The following is a 23,146-nucleotide window of genomic DNA, read 5'->3' as shown; positions in this document are numbered from 1 at the left end:
AATGCTGTAAAGGAAGTGGTATGGCTGTTGTGAACCCGTGCTCATGTTTGAAATATTAATGTACTGCAGACGTTCCATCCAGATCTCCTCCGGCTCAGCTCTGAAGACTTCTCTACATGAGGTCTTGCTAAATGCAGTTCTTATTGTCAGTCTCATCCATATAGATCATATAACAACATGGACACATCTGTGACTTCACCAGTGTTCAGGTTTCTAAAGAGGCATTTGGATGCCTGGAATTTGTTTTCTTCTCACTGGTTACTTTTCGGTTGTTTAGATCCGTAAAATGTGGATTTAGGCTGCACAAACACCCCCATCAAACACACATAAAAACTGTGATTGTAAACCAGGATTGTTGTGGGTTGCTGTCCTTTCATGAGGAACCCTGGGTCCGATCAAATTCTTGGAATATTAAAGGGTACTTGGTAGTCCCCTGGTTGCGTTCTCATTAACACCCTTAGAAGTGGTGAGGTTCTGTAAAGAGACCCCAGAGACTTTTAAAAAGTTCCACCAGCAACCAAAAAAGGGTGCCCTTATGGGGACAAGCCTAAGAACGCTATATGGTTGTAGTTAGCACTTTTATATTCAACAGTGAATGAAGCCAATCAAGGTCTAGTATACAACTTGCTTAAGTATGATATGGACACATGAAACCTCTAGGTCACAAACAATGAGAATGGAAGGAGACATCTTGTGTCCAGCAGTCAGGTCTTTTTTTCCATGAGGGAGAACGACAAGATGTCATCTTACCAATTTTGGACAAGGTAGTTAAACTTTTTTTTTTTAATCAACCAATCCAGTCCGTCATGACGACCAAGACATCACACTTGCCCACAATAGTGGAGATCTACATCTCAAATTTCTGAACACACACACACTGGCTGGGCATTTCTGTTGGCAATCGAATGTACAGTGATGCCCAAGAGTAAAATAGAACCAATGATCCTTATTGATCCCATCTTTTGCAGGTGTAGTTTTGAAATTCAATTTTTCCTATTTTCGTGGTGGGGAATCATATTTTTTGCCATAACCGTTGAAACCGTCACTGAGAGACCGGGCAGGAAAAGAAAATAAAGGATGTACTTTACGGCAGCAGATGGGAAACAGCAAAGGTTTGCCTTGCAGACTCAGTCGGCCCCTGGCAACATTTTGAAAACACACACACACTCGCTCTGCAACTATCACCTATGCCAGGACGTGGGGCTTGACAGATTTGCCATTATTGCCCCCGCTGTGTGAGATGGAGGGTGCAAAGTGACCTACTGAGCCGACATGGTCTTGTCAGTCAGCCCAAAGTGTTTTCTGCACTACGTTTCACAGAGACCGACTACAACCGTTTCTCCCCCTCTCCCGCAGCTATCTGATGATGGATCTATTCCGCAGAGGAGAGCTGGGGCTGCTGGGAGGAGGAGAGGGGCTGAGGGACGACGTGGGCATTCCCGGGATCAGCTGGCCGGCCAATCGGCTGCCAGAGGACATGTACCCGGCGTCAGGGTTGGCCCTGGCCGCCGCGTATCATGACATCAAGACCCGGCTGGCCAGTCTGGAGAGGGAAAACAGTAGCATCAAGAGGAAGCTCAAACACTATGAGGTCAAGGTGGAGAGCAACACACATACATACACACACACACACACACACACACACGTACGAAATAGAACAGGATTAGATATAATAAAGCTTTCATGATGTGTGAATGCATTATTTTCTGGAAAGTTGATCTCCTCTCCTGCAGTTTCCTATGGTCAGTGAATTTGGAGAGGAGAGGATACTGTGCTGTTCCTGTGAGCCCATCGTCAAGGACACCAGTGTAATCCAATCAGAGACCACCAACCTGCAACAGAGGATCAACTCTCTCACTCAGGAGGTACTCTGCAGAAATGTAGTTACATGGAAGTATTGCTGAGCCGGAGTGTGAAACGGAAGGAAGGATGGCAGGAAAAATGGGTTCCAGTGTTTTCAACACATGCGATTGTACAGAACCAATCTGTTGTAGCGTTTTATCTGATCCCTGGTCAGTTCAAACATTGAATGATTTGCATTGGTGAGGGAGCAGCATGAGTGAAGACGATACAACTTTTGTCTCACTCATACTAAGTAAAACTTCATTTATATACTTGGGTTACAAAGTGCTTTTCTGTAACATCAGTTCCGAAAAACACAAATACCAAGCGCAATGTGCATTAAAGAAAAAACAAATTAGAAATACAAACACAAGGACCTTAAGAACACAGGAACCAGTTAACACCCAGATCAATTAAACTTGAACATTTATGGAATTTATAGAAAATACAACTTAGAGAAGTGCGTTTTTAGATGCCAACAGGTTTTGGTTGGATGACCTACGTGGATGCTCGGTGTAAGGGACTACCTTTGTTAATCGCCAAAATAGTATTTACTGAAAAACGTACTTTTTTCAGTAAATACTGAATTTTTTAAGTAACACTGTAAAAGACACTGACACACTTCATTTTTATGTTTTGTGCCACCACAATGTCAAAGGTTGTGGTTATTTTACGTATTTATGTGAGATCACATTGATACATAATATACAGTATTTATACTGCATTGGGGGTGTCATGACGTACCGGTATTGACGATAACCGCGATATTTCAAAAATGTAATATTGATATCAATAATACACGTATAATAATCTTTAAATCTTTTTATATGTATACAATGATGTTTACAGACTCTCTCCACCTCCCTTCACTCGTATTTTGAGTCTAATTCATTTGCCAAAAAAACATACAATGAACAAAGATAAACTTGATGGACGTTACTTTCGATATTCGATAAAATAATTACCGTGTAGTTAATTCTGATCATTACAGCCCGATACAATATATATATATATGTATACACATTTATATCTCTGTAGCTCTATAAAATTCTCCATATTCACTCATTATGCTTCCTATTAGCATTTCAATAAGGCACAACACAACATGTTCATAGATATAGTTTTATGTCTTTGGAGTGCTGAACTAACTAACTTCATGTCACGGGAGTTAACAGTTAGGACCCAATAGCAAGACCACAGGAGACAGAAGTTGGTATAAACAGGTTTTATTTAGCCTGAATAAAGACAGGAAGGTGTGATGTCCCGTGGCTCGACACCAGAGAGTAGGCAGATCGACGGTGTGAGTCCCGTGGCTCGACACCGGAGGGCAGGCAGAGCGGCGGTGTGTAGTCCGTAACACAACGGAGGGCAGAGCGGCGGTGTGTAGTCCGTTAACACAAGTAGGGCACGGGGGATTCCCGGACCAACGGACACCAGAGGCAGGTGCTCGAGGCAGAAGGTGATACAGGGTTGAAGTGGGTTAAAGACGGTACGACCTGACAACCCCAGACTGCAGGACCAGAGTTTATATATTGCCAGGGGAAGCGTTAGTGGGACCTGAGTCTGGTGTGTCAGCCTGCAGGAGGTAATCGGCTGGAGTGGCTGCAGCTGTGTGGCCATGGGAGGTGTCTGGTCTGACAGGGATCCTGACACTTCAAGCATATCTCTCAACAACTGGCAAGGTTACACAGCTACCAGAAGCATTTACCTACTGAGAGACGGGAGCCTTTTGATCCTTAAACCTTTATGGCATGTTGAATTACATGTACTAGGGCTGTGTATTCGCAAGAATCTCGCAATATGATACATGATTCAATATATTGCGATATATCGCGATACTGTAAGCAAGGCGATTGCCATACTCAAGTGTCTCGATATTTTCTTCAATTGAATGCAACTGAGCGCATCGCCATTCAGAAATCCAACGTCTTCAGTCCCGATACCTGGGCTTTGGATATCGAGTACCGATCAGATACCAGAGTTAAATGAATAAGCTGTAAGCCTCACTGTGTGGAATTGACAGGAATCATTCTTTGACTCAAACATCGCTTTCCTAACTTTGTAAAAACTAAATGTAACAAATAAATACATAGATTTAAATTGAGTGAATAACTGTTAATTACTAAAATGATAAATTGTACACCAATTAAAATGTTTTATTTTAAAATGAACAGTAATTGAATTTCAAGCGTAAACCTTTTAAATAGAGCAACAAATTGAAAACTTTAAACAGGGCTTAAAATTCCAGTATGTAATGTATATAGTATATAAGACGGATCCTAGCCCAGTGGTAGAGCGGGTCGTCCTTCAATCAGAGGATAGGCGGTTTGATCCCCGGCTCTGCTAGTCCGTGTCGATGTGTCCTTAGGCAAGACACTTAACCCCAAATTGCTCCCGCAAGCTGTGCCTACGGTGTATGAATGGGTGAATGATGACATGTAGTGTTAAAGGGCTTTGAGTTGTCGGAAGACTAGAAAAGCTCTATACGGGTACAGTCCATTTACCATCTAGCCATAACCTCTCCTGTCTCAGCTCCAGAAGAGTAAGGAAAGAGAGGAAAGTTTGGAGGAAGTCATCCAGGCTTATGAGAAGATTCACTTGGAGAAAAGCAATGTCCAGAGAGACCTGGACAAGATGGTAAATGTGCGCGCACACACACACACACACAACATAATATTATTCTATATTCAAGCGTTGAGGAGCAACTTTGGTTTCAGTTTCTCGTGTGTGTTTGTGTCAGACGACTCTAGCGGAGCAGCACGTGGAGCGGATCTGCGGTCTGGAATCGGCCCTCAGACAGAGAGAAACCTCCCTCCAGAAGCGCAGCGCTCATCTCCGCGGCAAAGACACACTTCAGTCTCAGCTCCACGCCAGCCTGGATGTCCCCAGGGGTGAGTTCTCTTTGGATTAACAGTAGACACTAGTAGATTATGGTGGTAATAATAAAATTGATAAAAGTAGTAGCAGCAGAAATTCGTTTCACTCATAATAATAGAAGTAGTAGTACTACGACGACTTAGTGCTCCCAGCCATTTACCAGCAGTTAATACCACTTGCTTCAAGTGTCTGGTCACCTAAATTGACCCTCTAATCTCTACCTACCACAAGACTCATAAATAAAAAAAAACACAAACTATATAATACACCATTTTAGAATCCCTGCCCCCTTAGTTACCTTGCACGGCAGCTGAATTCTCGTGATGTCAAGAGGTCGCGCAAGGAACGCAAGGATCGTCAAAATCCATCTTGTCAGGCTTCAAGGGATGCGTTTGAGCCCGCGTGAGCCAGAGCACGGACCAATCAAAGTCCTGTGAGGAGCTACTGGTAGCTAGGGGCGTGGCTTAGGTGTGTGCGAGACAACTCAGAGAGGCGACTGTTCTTTCAAAACAAAAATGGCAGCTCCTAAAGAGGTTAGCGAGGTTAGCATCCAATCAACTGCCAGGTATTTCTTTTTTTAAAGTGCGTGCCCTTTTCCAAACACTTTTCAATGCAGGCTTCTCAGAAGACAATGGCAGATTTACCAATGGAATTTGTAAGTTTTTTGGGGGCCTTCATTTCAGATAGTGGCAGACAGAAGCAGCTTTTCATTTCTAGCTGGCGGCCCTCACTTTTGTGACATGATATCATGGTAAAAGACCATTGACTGTATATAAAAAGTAGTCACCGAGATGTCACCCATTGGTTTATGAACTGCAGTTTTGAAGTGTTTTGACCGTCGCCATCTTGTTTTTTTTGGAAGCATAAGTGACAAGAGAGGGTTGAGCTAAGTACATCTGAACGCTATAAGACATTTTTAAAAGTTTAAATTAACTTTTAGAAACTAAAAAGACACTGTAAAAGGGTTAAAGTTGCAAGATGGAAAAACGGACAACTCCCAGATCGGATAAATGAAAATGAACATCATGCTGTATTGAATAAGACTTGAAACTAGAGATTGTGACCATAAACTCATGTTTACAATGTTTACTGAGGTAATTAATCAAGACAGAAGTAGAGTCATTTTCTCATAGACTTCTATACAACCAGAGGAGTCTCCCCCTGATGGACATTAGAGAGAATGCAGGTTCAAGACATTGTTTCAAAGGTTTTTGTTAACTTGACATTCTATTAGATAATTTGCATTAGAATAGAAATGTATGTATGCTTAGCAACATTACTAGTAGCCAACTATGAAAAAGACAATACGATTCATGCTTTAAGAATCACAAGTTTATTCCTCCACTGATATCACTGTGGAGTGGTGATTTGTAAGAAAAAGACTAGAACCAGGGAGAAAAGATGTGTGCTTTTCCTCAGAGGGCCGCGGGCCGACCTTGCAGAGCTCCCGCAGTCTGGACGCCCTGTCCGACCTGAAGCTGCAGCGTCTGGAGGCCGAGCTGGAGGGGGCCCGGCGCCAGGTCGAGGCCGCCTGTCAGAGGGAGACAGAGCTGAGGGCCGAGTTCCAGAGACTGCAGCATGAGGTGGCCCAGCTACGTGGAGCGCAGAGACAGGTGGGCCTGCTGCTTCAAAAACTGGATGTTAGATGTCACATGATGCTATCAAACCGTTATCTCAACTGCTGACGCCAGACTCTGGCCACTTTGTCACATTGTTAGGGACTTAAGTTCATAACTAAGGGTATTTCAACACAAAATGCAATGCATTGAAATTAATGTTGTATTCATTGATTGGTTAGAAATTTGGCAATACATGAGGAACTATACAAAAATGATTGTAAATAAAAACTAGACTAAACTATTTGCCCATGATGTCTCTCAGATGTTGTGTTGTTGTGTTTGTGACTTCTGTTTGCAGCAGAAAGGTTTCCATGGTCAGATAATGCCATGAGCACGGACTGAAAACTCATCCAGTTGGTGCCACATCCTCCAAACAAATAGGGCGCAGCATTTCACCTCCATACAATCTACATTTACAGTCATTAGTTATATATATATTAATGCTGGGCAACATTTTAAATTTTTAATCGCGATTAATCGCATGATTTACTGCGATTAATCGCATTATTATGTGCAAAATTCAATAATAAATTCAAAGGTAGTGTATTGCGCACTTTTATTTAAAAAGTACTGCTATATGAACAAAAGTGCAATAACATTTGGTTTGCAAACACTACAAATAAGGTTATTTTTAACAGCAGTATTCCCTTTACACAGTAGCAGTTAAAATACAGTTATGATTCTGATAATAGATATTCAGCCAGTGTTCACAACTTTATCTTCATGTGTGTAATAGATGCAATTTGAAATATACACCTTGAAAACTGCAAACCTATCTATGTCATGTTTGTTGAATTCTCAGTGGCGATAACTAAATGATATGCTTATTATACATATTCCAAACAAAAAAACTTTAAAAACAAAAAAAAAATGAATTTAAATGAATTTTTGCTTTTTTTTTTGGTATTTTGGTCAGACATATGCAACGCTGATTACCGTAATATGTGTGGTATTTGTTATAAATGTACATTGGTACATAGAGGGTGATAAGAAGCTGTACTTGGAGGGACTTAGGACCCAGGGGAATGTAGGTGAAGCATGGGAACCTGGAGGGAGTCTGTACCGTGGCAGTAACGTGAACGCGGAAGTTATGCTAACAAAGAGTTGCAGTTAAGAGCAGTTTGTTCTCACGTGCTTATGTTTATTTAAAAACACGACAATATGTATTTTAATATTGTCACGTTTGATCCTGTAACGAGACATGTCACCCGGAGGGGGGCAGCAGCAGCAGGAAGAGAAGGAAGAGACGCCACACAAACACAGCTGTTCACTGCTCACTGCCCGGTTCTTGTGTTAAAAATGTCCGTGTTACCGGCACCAGACCAAGGGGAAATCTGGACCGGCAGCAAAGGTTACACAGGCTAGGAAGCACTGTGTAGCCAACTGATCTAACTGTGGATTAATACAGAGAGAGGACTAACGTTAGCGTCATGCTCAGGCCAGAGCTAGTTTTATTCTGAGCTGCATTGCAGATCATAACATTTCACAATTTACACAACAAATTCACATGAATTCAAATATATTCCACATCCAGTTCTACTAACATTTAACAGCTACGGTGTAACACTGAAGTTCACGGACAGAACTAGCTAGGTAGCATTACAACGTTCGTCAGAACAACTAGCTACAAAATATAGCTAACTACCTTTATCACACATCTCCAATCATGTTACAACATTACAAAACATTTAACTGTATTTACATTCGATCATAACTCAAGTTACGGACAGAAAACACGTTTTGCATACCTGTGGATTAATACAGAGAGAGGACCAACGTTAGCGTCATGCTCAGGCCAGAGCTAGTTTTATTCTGAGCTGCGCATGAGCGGAGCCTGTAGCTACGTTTTCTCTAATGCAGTGGTTCTTAACCTTATTGGAGGTACTGAACCCTGCGAGCTTCATCAGTGCATTCACCGAACCCTTCGTAATTGGAAAAATAAAATATGATTTCTTCAAAACATAGGTATATATTTTATTAGTGCACAAAATGAACCATGCATCAGTTGCACACAAAATCACTGTGTGCAAAGAACAAAACCAACAAAACATGAATTTCACACAAAAACATAACTCAGTGAATATTTACTGCAAATCAATGTGACTTTTGCTGTTGCCTTTCAGATACAAGTTCAGAAATGCGCGGCTTCACCTTGGCAAGTGCCACTCTCATCATTTTCGCAGCAACGTCTGTTCCTTTTCTTAGTTTTCATGTCCACCATCCTCGAAAAGGATTGCTCACAAAGATACGTTGTAACAAACGGTGTGAGTATCTCAAGGGCTTTCTTGGCAATACGAGGGTATGGTACAATTTGGTGACACCAAAACGTTGAGAGCGATATTTTCCGTAGTCGCACAACTGCGTCTGAATGACGACCGCTTCCAGCGTCATTCGCGCAGCCCGGTTGAAATTCGCGTCATTCGCAACCATTCGCGTCTGTGCATTGACTTTACATGTAAACTACCTGTGTCTGCCACCAGTGTGTGTCTGCCGAGGGGTTCGGCAGACACACACTGCGGTCAAGTGAGCCGCCGCTTTAAAAATTAATGACCGTCTATTCCTTAAGGTGCGTTCACACCGAGCGCCCCGTTCGGTGTGAACGCAGCATAAGTTTTAGCTTTCTCCGTGCTTTTTGGGCTACCCAAGCCACCGTACCGTTATGCTGCGTTCACACCGAACGGGGCGCTCGGTGTGAACGCACCTTAAGGAAAATAGACGGTCATTAATTTTTAAAGCGGCGCTCACTTGACCGCAGTGTGTGTCTGCCGAACCCCTGAGAGTGACTCATCGAACCCCTGGGGTTCGATCGAACCCAGGTTAAGAACCACTGCTCTAATGGATCCACAGCAGCACCAAAGCGCCATCTACTGACGTGATCGTGTATTATCTCGATATACAGTCTGAAGAGTGTTAGAATAGTTCAATTATTAACAAAGAAAGTGTGGAGGGGTCTGTTTTAATAAAAACTAACATGTAGCATTTCCAACCTACTACATCTGCTTAATAAAAAAGAAAAACTGCGTTAATGCACGATAAAAAAATGTACGGCGTTAATTAATTAATGCGTTAACGCGATAATAACGCGTTACCTTGCCCAGCCCTAATATATATATATATATATATTTTTATATTATATTTTTTTAAAAGCCAACTTTTTAACAGCATGGCAGGAATAGGCTAAATTCCAGCAAACTGCAGAAGCCCTGAAAGCCAGTTAAAACAACAAAGCCATCTTATTATCTTCAATTTGTTGCTAAAGAAAAAAGAAAATTATAAAATATGACCAGCTTTGTCCTTTCAGGGTTTAATATAACTACACCGTGGCTCATCAACACAATGCTTCACATCAGTTTGTCAGAGCTGCTTTCAGTACAGCACCAAGAAGAGTTGTTATAATAGTCACTGCTCAAAGTTGCATTAAATTAAATGTTGCACATGATTTTACATTTCCCCAAGTTCCATATCTCTCCAAATGTCGTAACATAAAAAGATACCATTGGGTGCAAATCTAAAGCGTATGTTGAGAATGAAAGTTCATTATTGATCATGGAAGTAGTAGGCTACTTTGACATAGTACTTTTATTTGAATGTTGGAGCTCTAATACATAGATACATTTACAACACGTTTTAACACTTTTTTACATGGATACAGACCATTTTCAAACCATATGTTTTCAGATGTCATGTAGATTGATATGTTGCTTGCTGGTCAGTTGGCTAAAACATGCTGAATGTCCAGTTTGGGCCCGAAAGACTTTCTTCTGTAGCTCCAACCTCCAACTTTATGGAAAGCCGAAAGAGACATTAAGCGCCTCTATTTCCACACGACTTATATTAAAAATGTTTTTTTGTGGCGTTTACAACCAAAAAATCAAAAGTAGCGTTCTTAAACATAAATCGTGAAAAAATAGAGGCGTTTAATGTCACTTTCGGCTTTCCATACAACTTAAGCATGAGCAGAGTTTGAAGGATGGTTTGGGGCTGTACATAGATAAAATCAATTAGTAAAAATACATGTAGTGGTGGAGTATATAGATCACATGTAGAACAACAAATCAATAGAAATGTCTTAGACAAACAAGTGCTGCTGCTCTAACCACATCTTTGTGTCTCTGTCAGTCACAGGACCTGTCCCAACACTGTGAGCACTGTGACGTAGAGTGGATAAAGAAAGCCGGGGACGAGCAGTGAGTCTTATTCTGAAAGCAGTCTATAGTATTTGTCATTTCTATGTATTTATTCAGTCACTCTCTTTGCGTTGCAGGGTGAACCTAGCATTAGCCTACACTGAGCTAACGGAGGAGCTGGGCCACGTTCGTAACCTGGCGTTTAAACAGAGTGACCTTCTGCGACAAGTCTCACAGGAGTCCGGTAGGACTTTCTATTGCATGTATTCAACAAACGGATTGTGCCGATTTTGTGGCCGCTAAACCTGCATAAACGAGACAAAATGGAAATGGTGTAATTCTCAAAGAAATTAACTTTTAACTTGTCGCCACTATCTGCACGTATTTAAATGAGGTAATATGCAGACGTTTTGCGCAAAGATCGGTCCATCTCGATGCAAATGAGCCTCATTGTAAAAAAAAAAGTTCTATATACTTATACGTATAAGTATACTTATATTTATTCTATATACTTATCGTTTCAGCTACGGCGGGAACAAGGGCCACTAATTTACAAAAACAGTTTTTAAAACATGAAACGTATTTAAGAAAAAGGTACAATAAACAATAAAATACACAATAAAAACATTAATAAAAAAACGACCTAGACCATGAATTCGACCCAAACGCAAGTCTAAACAGGTGTGTCTTGAGCTGATTTTTAAACAAATTCACATGATCAGCAATCCGTAGGGGTTCAGGCAGAGCATTCCATAGCTTGGTCACCAAGGTAACCAAAGGTTAATATAGCCCTAGCCCTATTTTTAGGCCTCTGCTCGAAAATTGCATACCCATACCTTTTAGACTGTAGATCTGAAACTACAAGGTCTATTTCAATAATTCTGATGGTATAATACAGGTAAAACTTGTGAGAGACTTGTTCAGATGTGTAAATATTGTGTATATGTTACTGGTTAATAGTGAATGAAGATGGCACACAGCTCAAATTGAAAAGTTCCAGGTTCGCCTGAAAAAAAAGCACTTTTATTGAACTTTTTTTTTTAAATAATGCAGATTGAAGCCTAAAAATACTCCACAGTCATAGCACAACAGGTTTGTGGTCTGTCCAAGCTAATTTTACTTAGCAGGCCAGCATAAATGAGGTCTGAGTACAGAAGATGAATTTCGGATGCATAGTTGGCGGATTTTTTTGAGATAAATACTGATATTGTGATAAATCTTCCAGTGTATTGAATTAGTTTGTGTATAACTGTGTATATTTGTGTAAAATGGCTTGCATGATGATTTTGCCCGGACCTTTTTTTTTCTTTTCGATATTTTACATGTCTGGACCATTTTTCATATTTCTTGATGAAAAGTCCATTCGGAACTTTGGTACCGGTACTCGTTCCCCAAATGGGGCTCGCTCGGGCTATAGAGGAGAGTGCGTGGGACGGACAGAAAATTTAACAAGTTTGACCTGAGAAAATGAGGGCAAAGTAGTTCAGCCACATATGTAGGAGTCTGGCCTTGTAGTGCTCTGTAAGGGAGAGTGAGCATTTTAAAGTGGATCCTATGTGCTACGGGGAGCCATTGAAGAGATCCGAGTATGGGTGTGATGTGAGACCGTCTATTTGTCCTAGTGAGTAATTTGGCGGCAGCATTCTGGATTGCCTGCAAACGGTTAAGAGCAGATACACTGAGTGAGGAGAAAAGTTCTTTACAGTAATCAATGCGAGAAGCAATTAAGGTGTGTATGATCATCTCTAGTTCAGCTGTTGATGCTACAGATCTCAGTTTACTAATATTTCTTGGGTGGAAAAAACAAGATCTAGACAGCTGCTTAACATGGGGGTCAAACGACATGGATTGGTAAACTATTTTTTGCCGTCCAGTTCCTAATAGCATTGAGCCTTGATAACCTGAAAGCCTCACTGGGTTTGAAGGAAAGACGGAGTTGAATATCATTCGCATATAAATGATATGCAACATTATAACTTTTTATAATCTGTCCCAAAGGTAAAAAATATAGGGAAAATAACAGAGGCCCCAGAACCGAGCCCTGCGGTACACCACAAGACAGTGGAGAGGTAACAGACACAAAGTCTCCCACAGAGACGATAAAACTTCTGTCAGCGAGGTAGAATGAAAATAAGTCCAACGCTATGCCAGATATAACCACCCAATCACGTAGCCTCTTAATCAAGATGTTATGATCTACAGTGTCGAACGCAGAACTGAGGTCGAGAAGTACTAACACAGAGCAGTCACCTGCATCAGAAGACATTAACATATCATTCGAAACCCTCAAGAGAGTGGTTTCAGTAGAGTGCTGTTTTCGAGTGCTGTTGGTGATTCTGACAGGAAAATTCATGAGTCGGGGAGTGGAAGTTAAGGTGGAGACTACGGAGTAGGAGACCCACCAAGCCGCCAGGGGGAGCTAGTGTTAATTGTAGGGGACGGAGGGGTATGCTTGTGCTGACAGGCTATAACCAGGTGAGGAAATGCGATGTGGGGTAGTCAGTGCGACGGTGAAGTCAAGATGGAGTAGAAAATGTTGTCATCGTGACTTCACCTGGCAGTGAGTTTAGTTTACCACTTCGCAGTTTGACCAAAATGTAACAGCCATAGTAAGTGTGTACACACCGTGTGTCACAGCCTCTGTAACATGGCGACAGCCACAGCTGCAACCACAGCAACAGCATTGCCCACCTAAAGCCCACCATGCATAGTCTAATTAAACCTACAACCACAGCCAGTCATAATACTTAGCCTCTGCTAGTCATCTTAATATCAGCGGCCATGATACAGAGGTGTGGCCGAGTTACACACAGTAACTCATGTATTTTCATCAACCTTACAGTTGCTAAAGCGCAGTGGCGGGCCGTGTATTTTATACCTGGGCCTTCACTGCTGTCCTGCAGCTGAACACACGTATTCGTATTAAACCGTTCGGTACGAGGCTTACGAACCGAAGAATACCTTTCAATAACACTAGTGCATTTGGAAAATGCAGAAGCTTAAATTGTAGGAAATATAATGTTTTCTGCGCTCACGTAGGAGACAACGGGCTGTGACCTCTGAACCCGGAACAAAAAAAACAAAAACAAAAAACAGCTGAGGCACCGCACGTGTTCCTGTTAAGCTAAACTAGCTTAACAAGAAAACAACAGCAGCAACACGCATTCTGCTACACACTCGAGGGCACGGGCCATTCAGATATTAGATGTAAAAAAAACAAACGCAGTTGACTTATCAAATGCTGTTCACTTAAAGACAAACTCCATCCTCCTTTCTTTGTTGACAAAGAGTTTAATCTCACGGTTAAATCCCAACTCACAAATCCGTTTCTCCTCCTTCAGCCATTGAGTGTCTACACCAAGCAAAATGCAAAAAATGTTTTCAAGTTACAATCCTTTTACGATGATCTCTCGTTCTCTCTTCCTCCCCCAGTCTCTCGTCAGACCACTGCTCCTCAGCGTCTATCCCCCACCTCCCCCCAGCGGCCCTCGCTCTCCCCCGACAGTCTCCTCCCCACCCCCTCCCCTCCTCTCTCCCCCAGCGGCGGCCCCGCCTCCTACACCCATCAGCCAACCTGTAGCCGCCTACGAGCGAAGTTCCAGGGTCGCCGTAGTTACTCAGAGGTGAGGCGGAGTTTTTAGATGCCTCAACATTTTTGTCATCTTACAGTGAAACTGCACATTTACTGCAGACAAGTCCTTTGACCTTTCAACCTCCTTTTTCCCCAGGTGTCCGACCCGTCCGGCATCCACAGGCCCTCAGCTTGGCTGATGAGGGATCCAGTGTCCACCCTCCCAAAGCCCAGGCCCCTCCTGGGGGAGAAGCAGGGTTACGGCCAAAACAAAGCTCAGCTCCGCACCTCCTTGGTGGGCCTGGTCAGACCGGCCTCGGCTCACGGGGCTGGAGGAGGAGGTGGTGGGGGAGGAGAGAGGGGTGGGGGCAGCAGTCTGAGCAGCAGTCCACATCACTGTGCTCTGGACCTGGGCTTTCCTCGGGCTTCTGAGGTGAGACTGAGCTTTACTTTTATCAAGTCAACTTTTGGGGCTGCAGTCGACTGCAGAAGACTGAAATTCAACCTAGTCTTCAACCAATCCAAAAAAAAAAAGAATGAGCATGTTGTGAAAATTCACTTCATCTTTAACTATAAATTAACTTCCCATATTCATAAGCACATCAGCGTGTTAGGACTGTGGATAAATAAAAAGTACCAAAAGAGATTGTGAGCTTTGAGCTTTACAGTCAATGATATGAACCCCAAAACCCACCGGCAGGGTTGAAAAGCATGTTTCCTTTAAACAATCACCAAAATGACACTGTCTGTCATAGCCGGAAGCTATGATAACCATTATTATTGTGAGATTTTCTGAAAATTAAAGGGCGAACGCTGCAGCCGGCAGTTGATAAACAGGCTGCAATGTAACCTTCAATGTATGTCCACTTAAAAGTGCTTGTTTTTGCCACTGACAGGCTCCTATTATTAAATTAGTAAGACCTTTGACTTTAGCTTTCACTAGATCTGGTGCGTTTACTATTCTGCGTTCGTTCTGAAATCTCATGCTGCACCACATTATGGAAATCAGCTAAATCTTCATCCATGACATGACAATCCTTTTAGAAAACACCAAGCTATGCTTTTCTGCTCCCCAACACAACAAACAAATAAATTGGTGTCCCCATTAGTCACTTAGACACAAAAGCATCGGAAAAAAGGTAACAAAAACTATTATCTGTAATCGATCTTTTCAGGAGTTGTCAGGATACCAAACCAAAATTTCGATGCAGTTTCTGCAACGGATGTGTAAAACTGGACCGGAGCATCCTTAAAACGTTTTTAGCTGTGTACACCTGTTGCTGACACAGATGAGGCCATATAGTGATGCATGCATAGACTGTACATAAGAAGTGAACGTAGTTATCGCGACGTCACCCATTGGTATGTGGACTGCTGTTATGAAGCCATCTTGGATTACGGCCGTCATCATGTTTTTTTCGCAACCAATGAACAGAAGTTACCATATTTGGAATGCAGAGGAGTGACGTAGAGACGCCGTATACAGCTCTGGTAGCGGCATACCCTGCTTTATGGTCTATTTGACTCTAAATGGACCATAATTTACGAAATGATCATCATGTCATCATCATTGAAGAAGACTTGAAACTAGAGATTGAGACCATAAACCCATGTTTACAATGTTTACTGAGGTAATAAATCAAGTGAGAAGTAGAGTCATTTTCTCATAGACTTCTATACAATCGGACTTCTTTTTGCAATCAGAAGAGTCGCCCCCTGCTGGTCAGTAGAGAGAATGCAAGTTTTAAGATAGTTCCACATTGGCTTTACTCTTCAGAACCGGATGTTGCCTGGTTGCATGTAGCTTGACCCTACGTGTGCAGACCACACCGCAGACACACTACGTGCAACATGTCATACACTATTCTACAGTCCTGCAGGGTTCGTACGGTCATGGAAAACCTGGAAAAGTCATGGAATTTTAAAATGGTTATTTCCAGGCCTGGAAAAGTCATGGAAAAAAATAAAATCCCAAAAGTTTTGGAAAAGTCATGGAAATTTGTTATATTCATATTTTCATGTCGTTCATTTACGCTGAGTTGCCAGCCAGTGTTTCTCAGATTGGAGTGAGACGAGGAGAAAAGGTGATGTCGTGATCTTCGCAATAAAACATCTCTGATGTGTCGAGTCTTGGCCAATCGGCGTTCAGATGTCTACAGTGTCTTCATTTCCCTCCGTTACAGTTTAAGTTACGTCATGTTCCGTTACCGTGCAGACTTGCTGGGTTAAGTTAACGTCCACTGCATGCGGAACTTTGTCGACTGTTAACGTTCGTCATTATCGCGATTTAGAAGGAAAAAACGTAGCGTGATGAAACATGCAGCCCCCCCGTGTTCCGGTTCAGTTCACGCGGTCACTCATTAACGTTAAACCGGAACACCTGCGCATCTGGTAGCAGGTTGTTTGTTTAACTCAAAGTAGAATGAGGATGATTTCGTGGTCAAAATAACTTTCATGACCACGAAACATGAGGCCCAGATACTGATGAGATGATGAGGTCAAAGAGCTTCAGGGAGAGGAGGCTGGTTGTGTAGCGCAGCTTGACGCAGGGCTGAGCTGTGAGTGGAGCTGGGCCTGGATAAAGGTGGAGCTGGGCCTGGATAAAGGTGGAGCTGGGCCTGGATAAAGGTGGAGGTCTAAACAGACGTGAGTACAGCTTCCTGCTGTCACAGTATTTTAAATACATTGATAAGGCAGGGTATGCTAAATGCAGCCTCTGCTCCAAGGAGATGAACTACAGCAACAAGGGCTCACGTGCCCTCTCATCACACTGTTCACTGTAATGACCACAGCCAGTGTACTAACAGTCCCACGTTGCTCTCAAGAACCCTGAAGTAATGAGAGGGTTAAGGTGCCTGTACCTTCATTTCAGCAGTTCGTAATGCAGAGGTGTGTATAGATCACAGCTATTATTTTACTCTTGATAAGTTACCTTAGCCAGAGTAGATTATCATTTTCATTTAAATAATTGAACTGGATTGAACGCATATTAATTGCAAATAGAAGATAGGCCACAATTCCAACAGCTGTACAGTAACAGTGGAAGTTAATATGAAGCCGTACAGTAACAGGGTTCAATGAAACATTTGCACTACAAAAGGGAAAGCAATATGTGCACTAGCTGGATGCTACTACCTACTAAAGCTCTTATTGATGTGTCAGTGTTATGAATGCCTGTCAACCAGAGTATATTTATAAATGTTTATTATTTTAATCAAACTATTGTCTCTCATTTGTTTGTGTCATTTAAAGTATACTGTATCCTTTGGAATTCTCATTGTTAGTTTAAATACTACATTTTCTCACTTTTTCATGTATACACCGAGATTTCACAAAATGTTTGGTCATGGAAATTTGGTTTAAAGTCATGGAAAAGTCATGGAAATCAATTGGTCAAAATGTGTATGAACCCTGTCCTGTAAACTGCAGTAGTAATGCTCACGCCCCTCCTCTCATTCAGGTACATCACTTCCGTCGTCTTGAGAACCCGCCTGAGCCCGCCCCACTGGTGACACCGCCGCAGTCCTCTGATGATGAAGAGGTGATGATGACAATAACGATGTGCGTGGCACTACTTGTGACTTTTAAAGCTGGGTTTATTCATTTTTTTTCATGTAAATTTACAGGATGTATGTACATATCTGTCGCCGGCCGCTAGCCCGCCTCGGACGCTCGGCGCGATTGGGATTGGCTCGTCGTTGCCTAGGGAACCACCTCTGCACCGCTCATTCTCGTCTCCTAGGAAACAGCCCCACCATCCCTCCTTCTCGTCCCCCGAGGGCCCTGCCCCTCTCTCCTGCCATCTGCCTCCCTACATGACCACCGAGCACGCTCAGTCGTGGCCCTCCATCAACGTGAGTAGAAAACAATTATGAGGATTGTATAGAAGAAACTAATAGAATCACTGCAGACCTTGTGGGGAGACGAGCAAAAAAACAAAAACAATTCACTCCATTGTCAGTTTCAGCAACCAAAAGCTGATGCCTGGTTGCCAGAGTGGCAACCACTTTTAAAAGTTGAGCCTTGTATATTTAGAACATCATAGCACCTAAAATAATAAGCTAAATAAGTTTTGATTTTTGATTTTTTAAAGCTGCAATAATGGGACTTTTTGGCCAATCAGAGCAGACCAATCACTACAAACTTACACTTACATAATATCAACATGTATGTAATGTATTTTTAACAACTAAAACACAGCCTCACATCTTTAATCCATTTTGTTCATGACTGGACTTTTACTTTGTCTCTAGGCTGCAACACAACAAAGTAATACACAAAAACAATAAACACATGTTGTCCATAGTTAATGTTGATGCAAAATACAGTTTCAGTGTACTTAAAAGGCCACTCTGCGTGAAACGTGACTGCAATTGCGTTCAATAAAAATAAATCTCTATATATTGATTGTAATTATATCTGTTTGGCAAAACTTTTCTAAACTAGGCTTTATAGCTATTTACTTTGTTATAGTTTATAACCATATTCTATCTATTTAAGAACACTGTTCTGGCACAGCTCATGCAGTCAACAAGATGGTTTTTTTCACTTGGAATTATTAATAAATGGTTATCTTCTGCTTTAAAAAATAATAATAATTACAATTTCTTATGTGATGGCAATGATCTTGACAATGAAATAGTTCAGCAGTGTTACATGTGTGTACAGAAATTAAGGAGGGTCACCGTAACAAAATCTTACCTGGCCAAGTCGGAGAGCGACAATCGACCAATCAGAGTTTGATTAGAAGGATTCAGAATGAAGACATCCTATTCCCATTTTGCAAAAATAGAAAAAATAACGACAAGCGTAGATGATATAAAGCAGCTGTCCAAGTTGTTACATGTCAATAATACACAAATAACTTTTAAACTGTCACATTTCTTTGACCATGTTGAAAAACATGTTGTAAAAATGAAGGAGGGCGAGACAGATGCATCACACTTCTGATTGGTTAAAGCAAAACAAAATAACTTCATTACCGCCAAGAAATCTTACGACAGGAATATCCAGAATATGAGCGACAGTCGTGGTGAGTAGAATGCTTTTGTTAGATCTTTTCCTAGAAGGAGTCGGATCAATAAGCATTTCTAAAAATGTACTGCATGATGCCTTCCCCATCAACCAGCCGACCAATTACAGTTCTTGCTATCTCTGTGTCACATCAGCAGCAACAGACTTTATAACTATGCCGCAACCTCTTATAACCATAACCCCTATAAATCGAGCTCAACTCCAAAATTCAGTCCCCATTTTCCTCTGGTTTGGTCTCCACCAACTCCTGAAGAAAAACATCTGGCTCTTTAGAGGCTAAATGTGAAATTAAGGCTGCAAATACCAGCTTTTTTGATAATCGATTAATCTGTTAATTATTACTTTGATTAATCAATTATTAATCAGATAAATATATATATTTATATACACATTTTATTATTTCCAGCGTTTTATAAAAATAGAAAAACATATTCCTTGACTTCTTTTGTACCCTTTTACAACAATTAAAAAAAATAAAAATAAATGGACATTTGGGATGCAGCCATGCTGTAACAAATCAGGAGTTGAAGGTTTTGGAGCCAAACCCAGATGAATTTAAGAGGAGGCAGCAGGATAAGCTCAATGATTTATTGTAGAAATGAACTCACATTCCAAAGCAAAAGGTCCAGCAGGTAGCTGACAGGTTAATCCAAACACTGGTAATTGGTAAAGAAACCAGAAATACAACACACTTAAAAATACTACACACTATAAACAAAAACAAAGGCTGGAACCCTCAAAGAACAATGACGAACTGGCACAAGGAGACGGGAGCACAGAGACTAAATAGACAAGGAAAGGAGAGTGATAATGAGGACAGGTGAAAACAATCAGGGCGGGGCAGACAATCTGACAGGCGGGAAAAGACGTTTTCTGCAAAGAAAGAGATGAGTACGAAAGAAAAACAGAAAACACTAAAAATGAATAACTTCAAACAAGGAAAATAGCACCAGAACACAAAATCCACTAGATAACTGATCTAAAGATGGTAAATAGTAAATGAACCTGTACTTGTATGGAGCTTTTCTAGTCGACCACTCAAAAATGCTTTTACACTGGATATCATTCACCCACTGACCCATCAGGACTGTCTAACCAATCACACGCATTCATACACACAGCACAGCCGACGGCAGAAAGTTGGGGTTAAGTGTGTTGCCCAAGGACACATCGACATGGACTAGCAGAGGATTACCGAGGATCAAACCGCCGACCCGCTCTATCACTGAGCCACAGTCGCCCCCTTAGCCTTATCAGTTTTAAAATAGTTTTATCGGAGGCATTATTTTTTTATCAAGCATTAGCTTTAAAATAGCTTCATCGTGGCATTAGCTTTATCAAGCGTTAGCTTTAGAATAGCTTCATCGTGGCATTAGCTTTATCAAGCGTTAGCTCCAAAATAGCTTTACCATAGGCGTTAGCGTTATCAAGCGTAAGCTAAAAAACAAAACAAACTGGTAAATAATGCTTTTTTTAAAGATAATTTCTGAGCAACTTTGAACAAATTGTCATCCTCTGATGGAATACAGAGCTTTTCTGTAATTTTAGGTGAAGACTAAATTAGATTCTGTGATTTTGCACATCATTTAAGTTTCAGTAATTTGACGCCTGTGTCTATCTCCGTCTGTAGTTGTGGATGGAGTCAGAAGAAAGTGCTGTCCGGAGTTGTCCTCTGTGTCAGCTGACCTTCCCAACCGGTTACCCCGATGACGCCCTCATCAAACACATCGACTCCCACTTGGAGAACAGCAAGATCTGACTTTTTTTCTTTTTATCAAGCATTTTACACCCATTGTCACCTGAGATGGACACCAGGCCCATCTTAATTGTTTTATCCAGGAATGGTTCAATGAGCCTGCATGCTTCTTTCTTTGGAACTCGCTCACTATAGCCACAGTCTCCTGGTACAGGGGATACATGCCTTGCTCAAGGAGCCCTTCCATCCAGACGTGGCATCTAACCAGCGACCTTCGGTTACAGAACAAGTTTGTTTTTCTACTCTCCAGGCTCAAGAGTTCTCTTTATTTATGTTTACCAAGGACATACGTACATTTCCTAACATCTCTCACAAAAGCCCCATATTAACTATTCTACATCAAATGGTCACAACCAAACTCACTCAAATACCAACTTCATTTGTACATAGACCTGTGTGAAATAAGAGCGGATGTGGGAAAAACAATAGTGCTTAACGTCTCATAAGCTGGTCTGACAGCAGTCATGGACGTCAGAAGACGTGCACTAAAACATCCGACACGTGCAATGTGCAATGTTAGGAGCACCTGACTGTCACTGCTCTCGTGTTGGTTTGTGGAGAATCAAAATGATTATTTTCAAAAGGTTTCTGGACCTGCAATAAACTATTGTGAGATAAAATGGTTAAAAAAAGTAATGCAGAAGTAATTTAGTTTGTAACACACTCGTATGGATGTGATTACAAGAAGAACACTATATAGTCTTGAGGTCTAATAGCAAATATGACATGGGCTATCCAACAAGGACAGTTGAAAGGATACAGTGTTAACAAGTTAGGAAAGAAGCCAACCTACAAGATAGGGGACTTCCAAAACAAACTATGTAAACTCAAGAGTGTGAGATGCTCCGACGAGGTAATTTAAAGTTACTATGGGGAACTTTAAACTGATTATGAAACAGTCACAATGTAAAACCATAAACTGTATATAAGAAGTGGACGTAGTCGTCGTGACGTCCCCCACTGGTTTGTGGACTGACGTTTTGAAGCCTCGAGTTAGTCACCATCTTGGATTACGGCCGTCTCCATGTTGTTTTTCGCAACCAATGAACAGAAGTTACCATATTTGGAATGATGAGGAGTTACGTAGAGACACCGTATACGGCTCTGGTAGCAGCAACGAACTGTCAATCATAGTAATCCCGCCCTAAAGCATACCCTGCTTTATGGTCCATTTGACTCTAAATGGACCATAATTTACATCATGCTGTATTGAAGAAGACTTGAAACTAGAGATTAAGACCATAAACTCATGTTTACAATATTTGCTGAAGTAATAAATCAAGTGAGAAGTAGTCATTTTCTCATAGACTTCTATACAATCGGACTTCTTTTTGCAACCAGAGGAGTCGCCCCCTCCTGGTCAGTAGAGAGAATGCAAGTTTTAAGACACTTCCACATCAGCTTCACTCGGCAAAACCGGAGGTGTAAAAGCGATGCCTCTATATGAACTAAATTGGCTATTTATGTAGTTATTTCGCTCGTCATTGCTGCCAGTGGGTCCGATTCCAGCAAAATCATGCAGGTTCACCAGAAACTCCTTTTGCTCATACTCCAGCGGTGACCTCGGGCAGCAACCAGCCCGCCGCGGGTAGACCCAGATCCGGCTTCACTGCCACCTTTGACCTTACAGTCACTAATGTGGCTCCGGCCAGGAGCAGAGCTTCACATCGCCGGTCCGCTGGGAGCTGACACCGATACCACGCTGCTGGAGGCACAGGTCGTATTGCTGGGCCGGCTGGGAGGGAAAGGAGGCACGGGAGAACCAGAACGAGGACTGCATGGGGCAAACTGTCAGACAGTAAAATGAGAGGTTTCCCAAAAGGGACGCTGGTGCTCGGAAACAGTACTGCTTTGGTCCACAGGGGCCGTCAAAATGAACACAAAATGAACGTTCCTCATAGTAGCTAAGGAAAAAATAAGAACTACAGCAAAAAAAGCACCTACTGCCATATATTTTGGTGTGGTAATGAAAGTGCCTTGGTTTAACCACAACCTTTATTTTGAAAAGAGATCTATGGAAACCATTTGAGTTGGAAAAAAAGAACAATATACCTGGTTTATTAGGAAGTTTATTTTCCACATAATTGTAACTTTTTATTTTATGATTATGACTTATTATTTTGTGATTATGGCAATATTTTGTAAATTGAGGTATCTCATATCCATTTATTGTTGTCAAGATTTCTTTCATTGTCATTTGCAATTGTTTTCACCCCTCATAATTATGAGACGTTCTCTCATAATTATGAGAATAATGATTACTAATTGTGAGAAAATGTAAGACTTTTCTGGTTAATAATTATATGATAGTATCACATAA

General features: G+C 41.6%; 1 protein-coding gene across 1 annotated transcript; it reads left to right on the top strand.

Moving 5' to 3' along the window:
• The first annotated feature begins 1,363 nt into the window (after positions 1–1,363).
• On the top strand, positions 1,364–21,434 carry LOC142935938 (TANK-binding kinase 1-binding protein 1-like). The gene is made up of 12 exons (XM_076080030.1): positions 1,364–1,597; positions 1,734–1,865; positions 4,375–4,479; positions 4,583–4,733; positions 6,139–6,332; positions 10,458–10,525; positions 10,603–10,709; positions 13,898–14,088; positions 14,194–14,469; positions 17,497–17,577; positions 17,663–17,890; positions 20,701–21,434. The coding sequence occupies exons 1-12, from the start codon at positions 1,364–1,366 to the stop codon at positions 20,827–20,829; spliced, it is 1,896 nt and encodes a 631-aa protein (XP_075936145.1). The 3' UTR covers positions 20,830–21,434.
• The last annotated feature ends 1,712 nt before the right edge of the window (positions 21,435–23,146 follow it).

The sequence above is a fragment of the Anarhichas minor genome, unplaced genomic scaffold, assembly GCF_050575085.1.
Source record: "Anarhichas minor isolate MPS153535 unplaced genomic scaffold, ASM5057508v1 ptg000007l, whole genome shotgun sequence".
In the NCBI taxonomy this organism is placed as follows: Eukaryota; Metazoa; Chordata; class Actinopteri; order Perciformes; family Anarhichadidae; genus Anarhichas; species Anarhichas minor.
The sequence above is the reverse complement of the archived record's forward strand: the minus strand, read 5'-3'. Positions and strand labels throughout refer to the sequence as shown.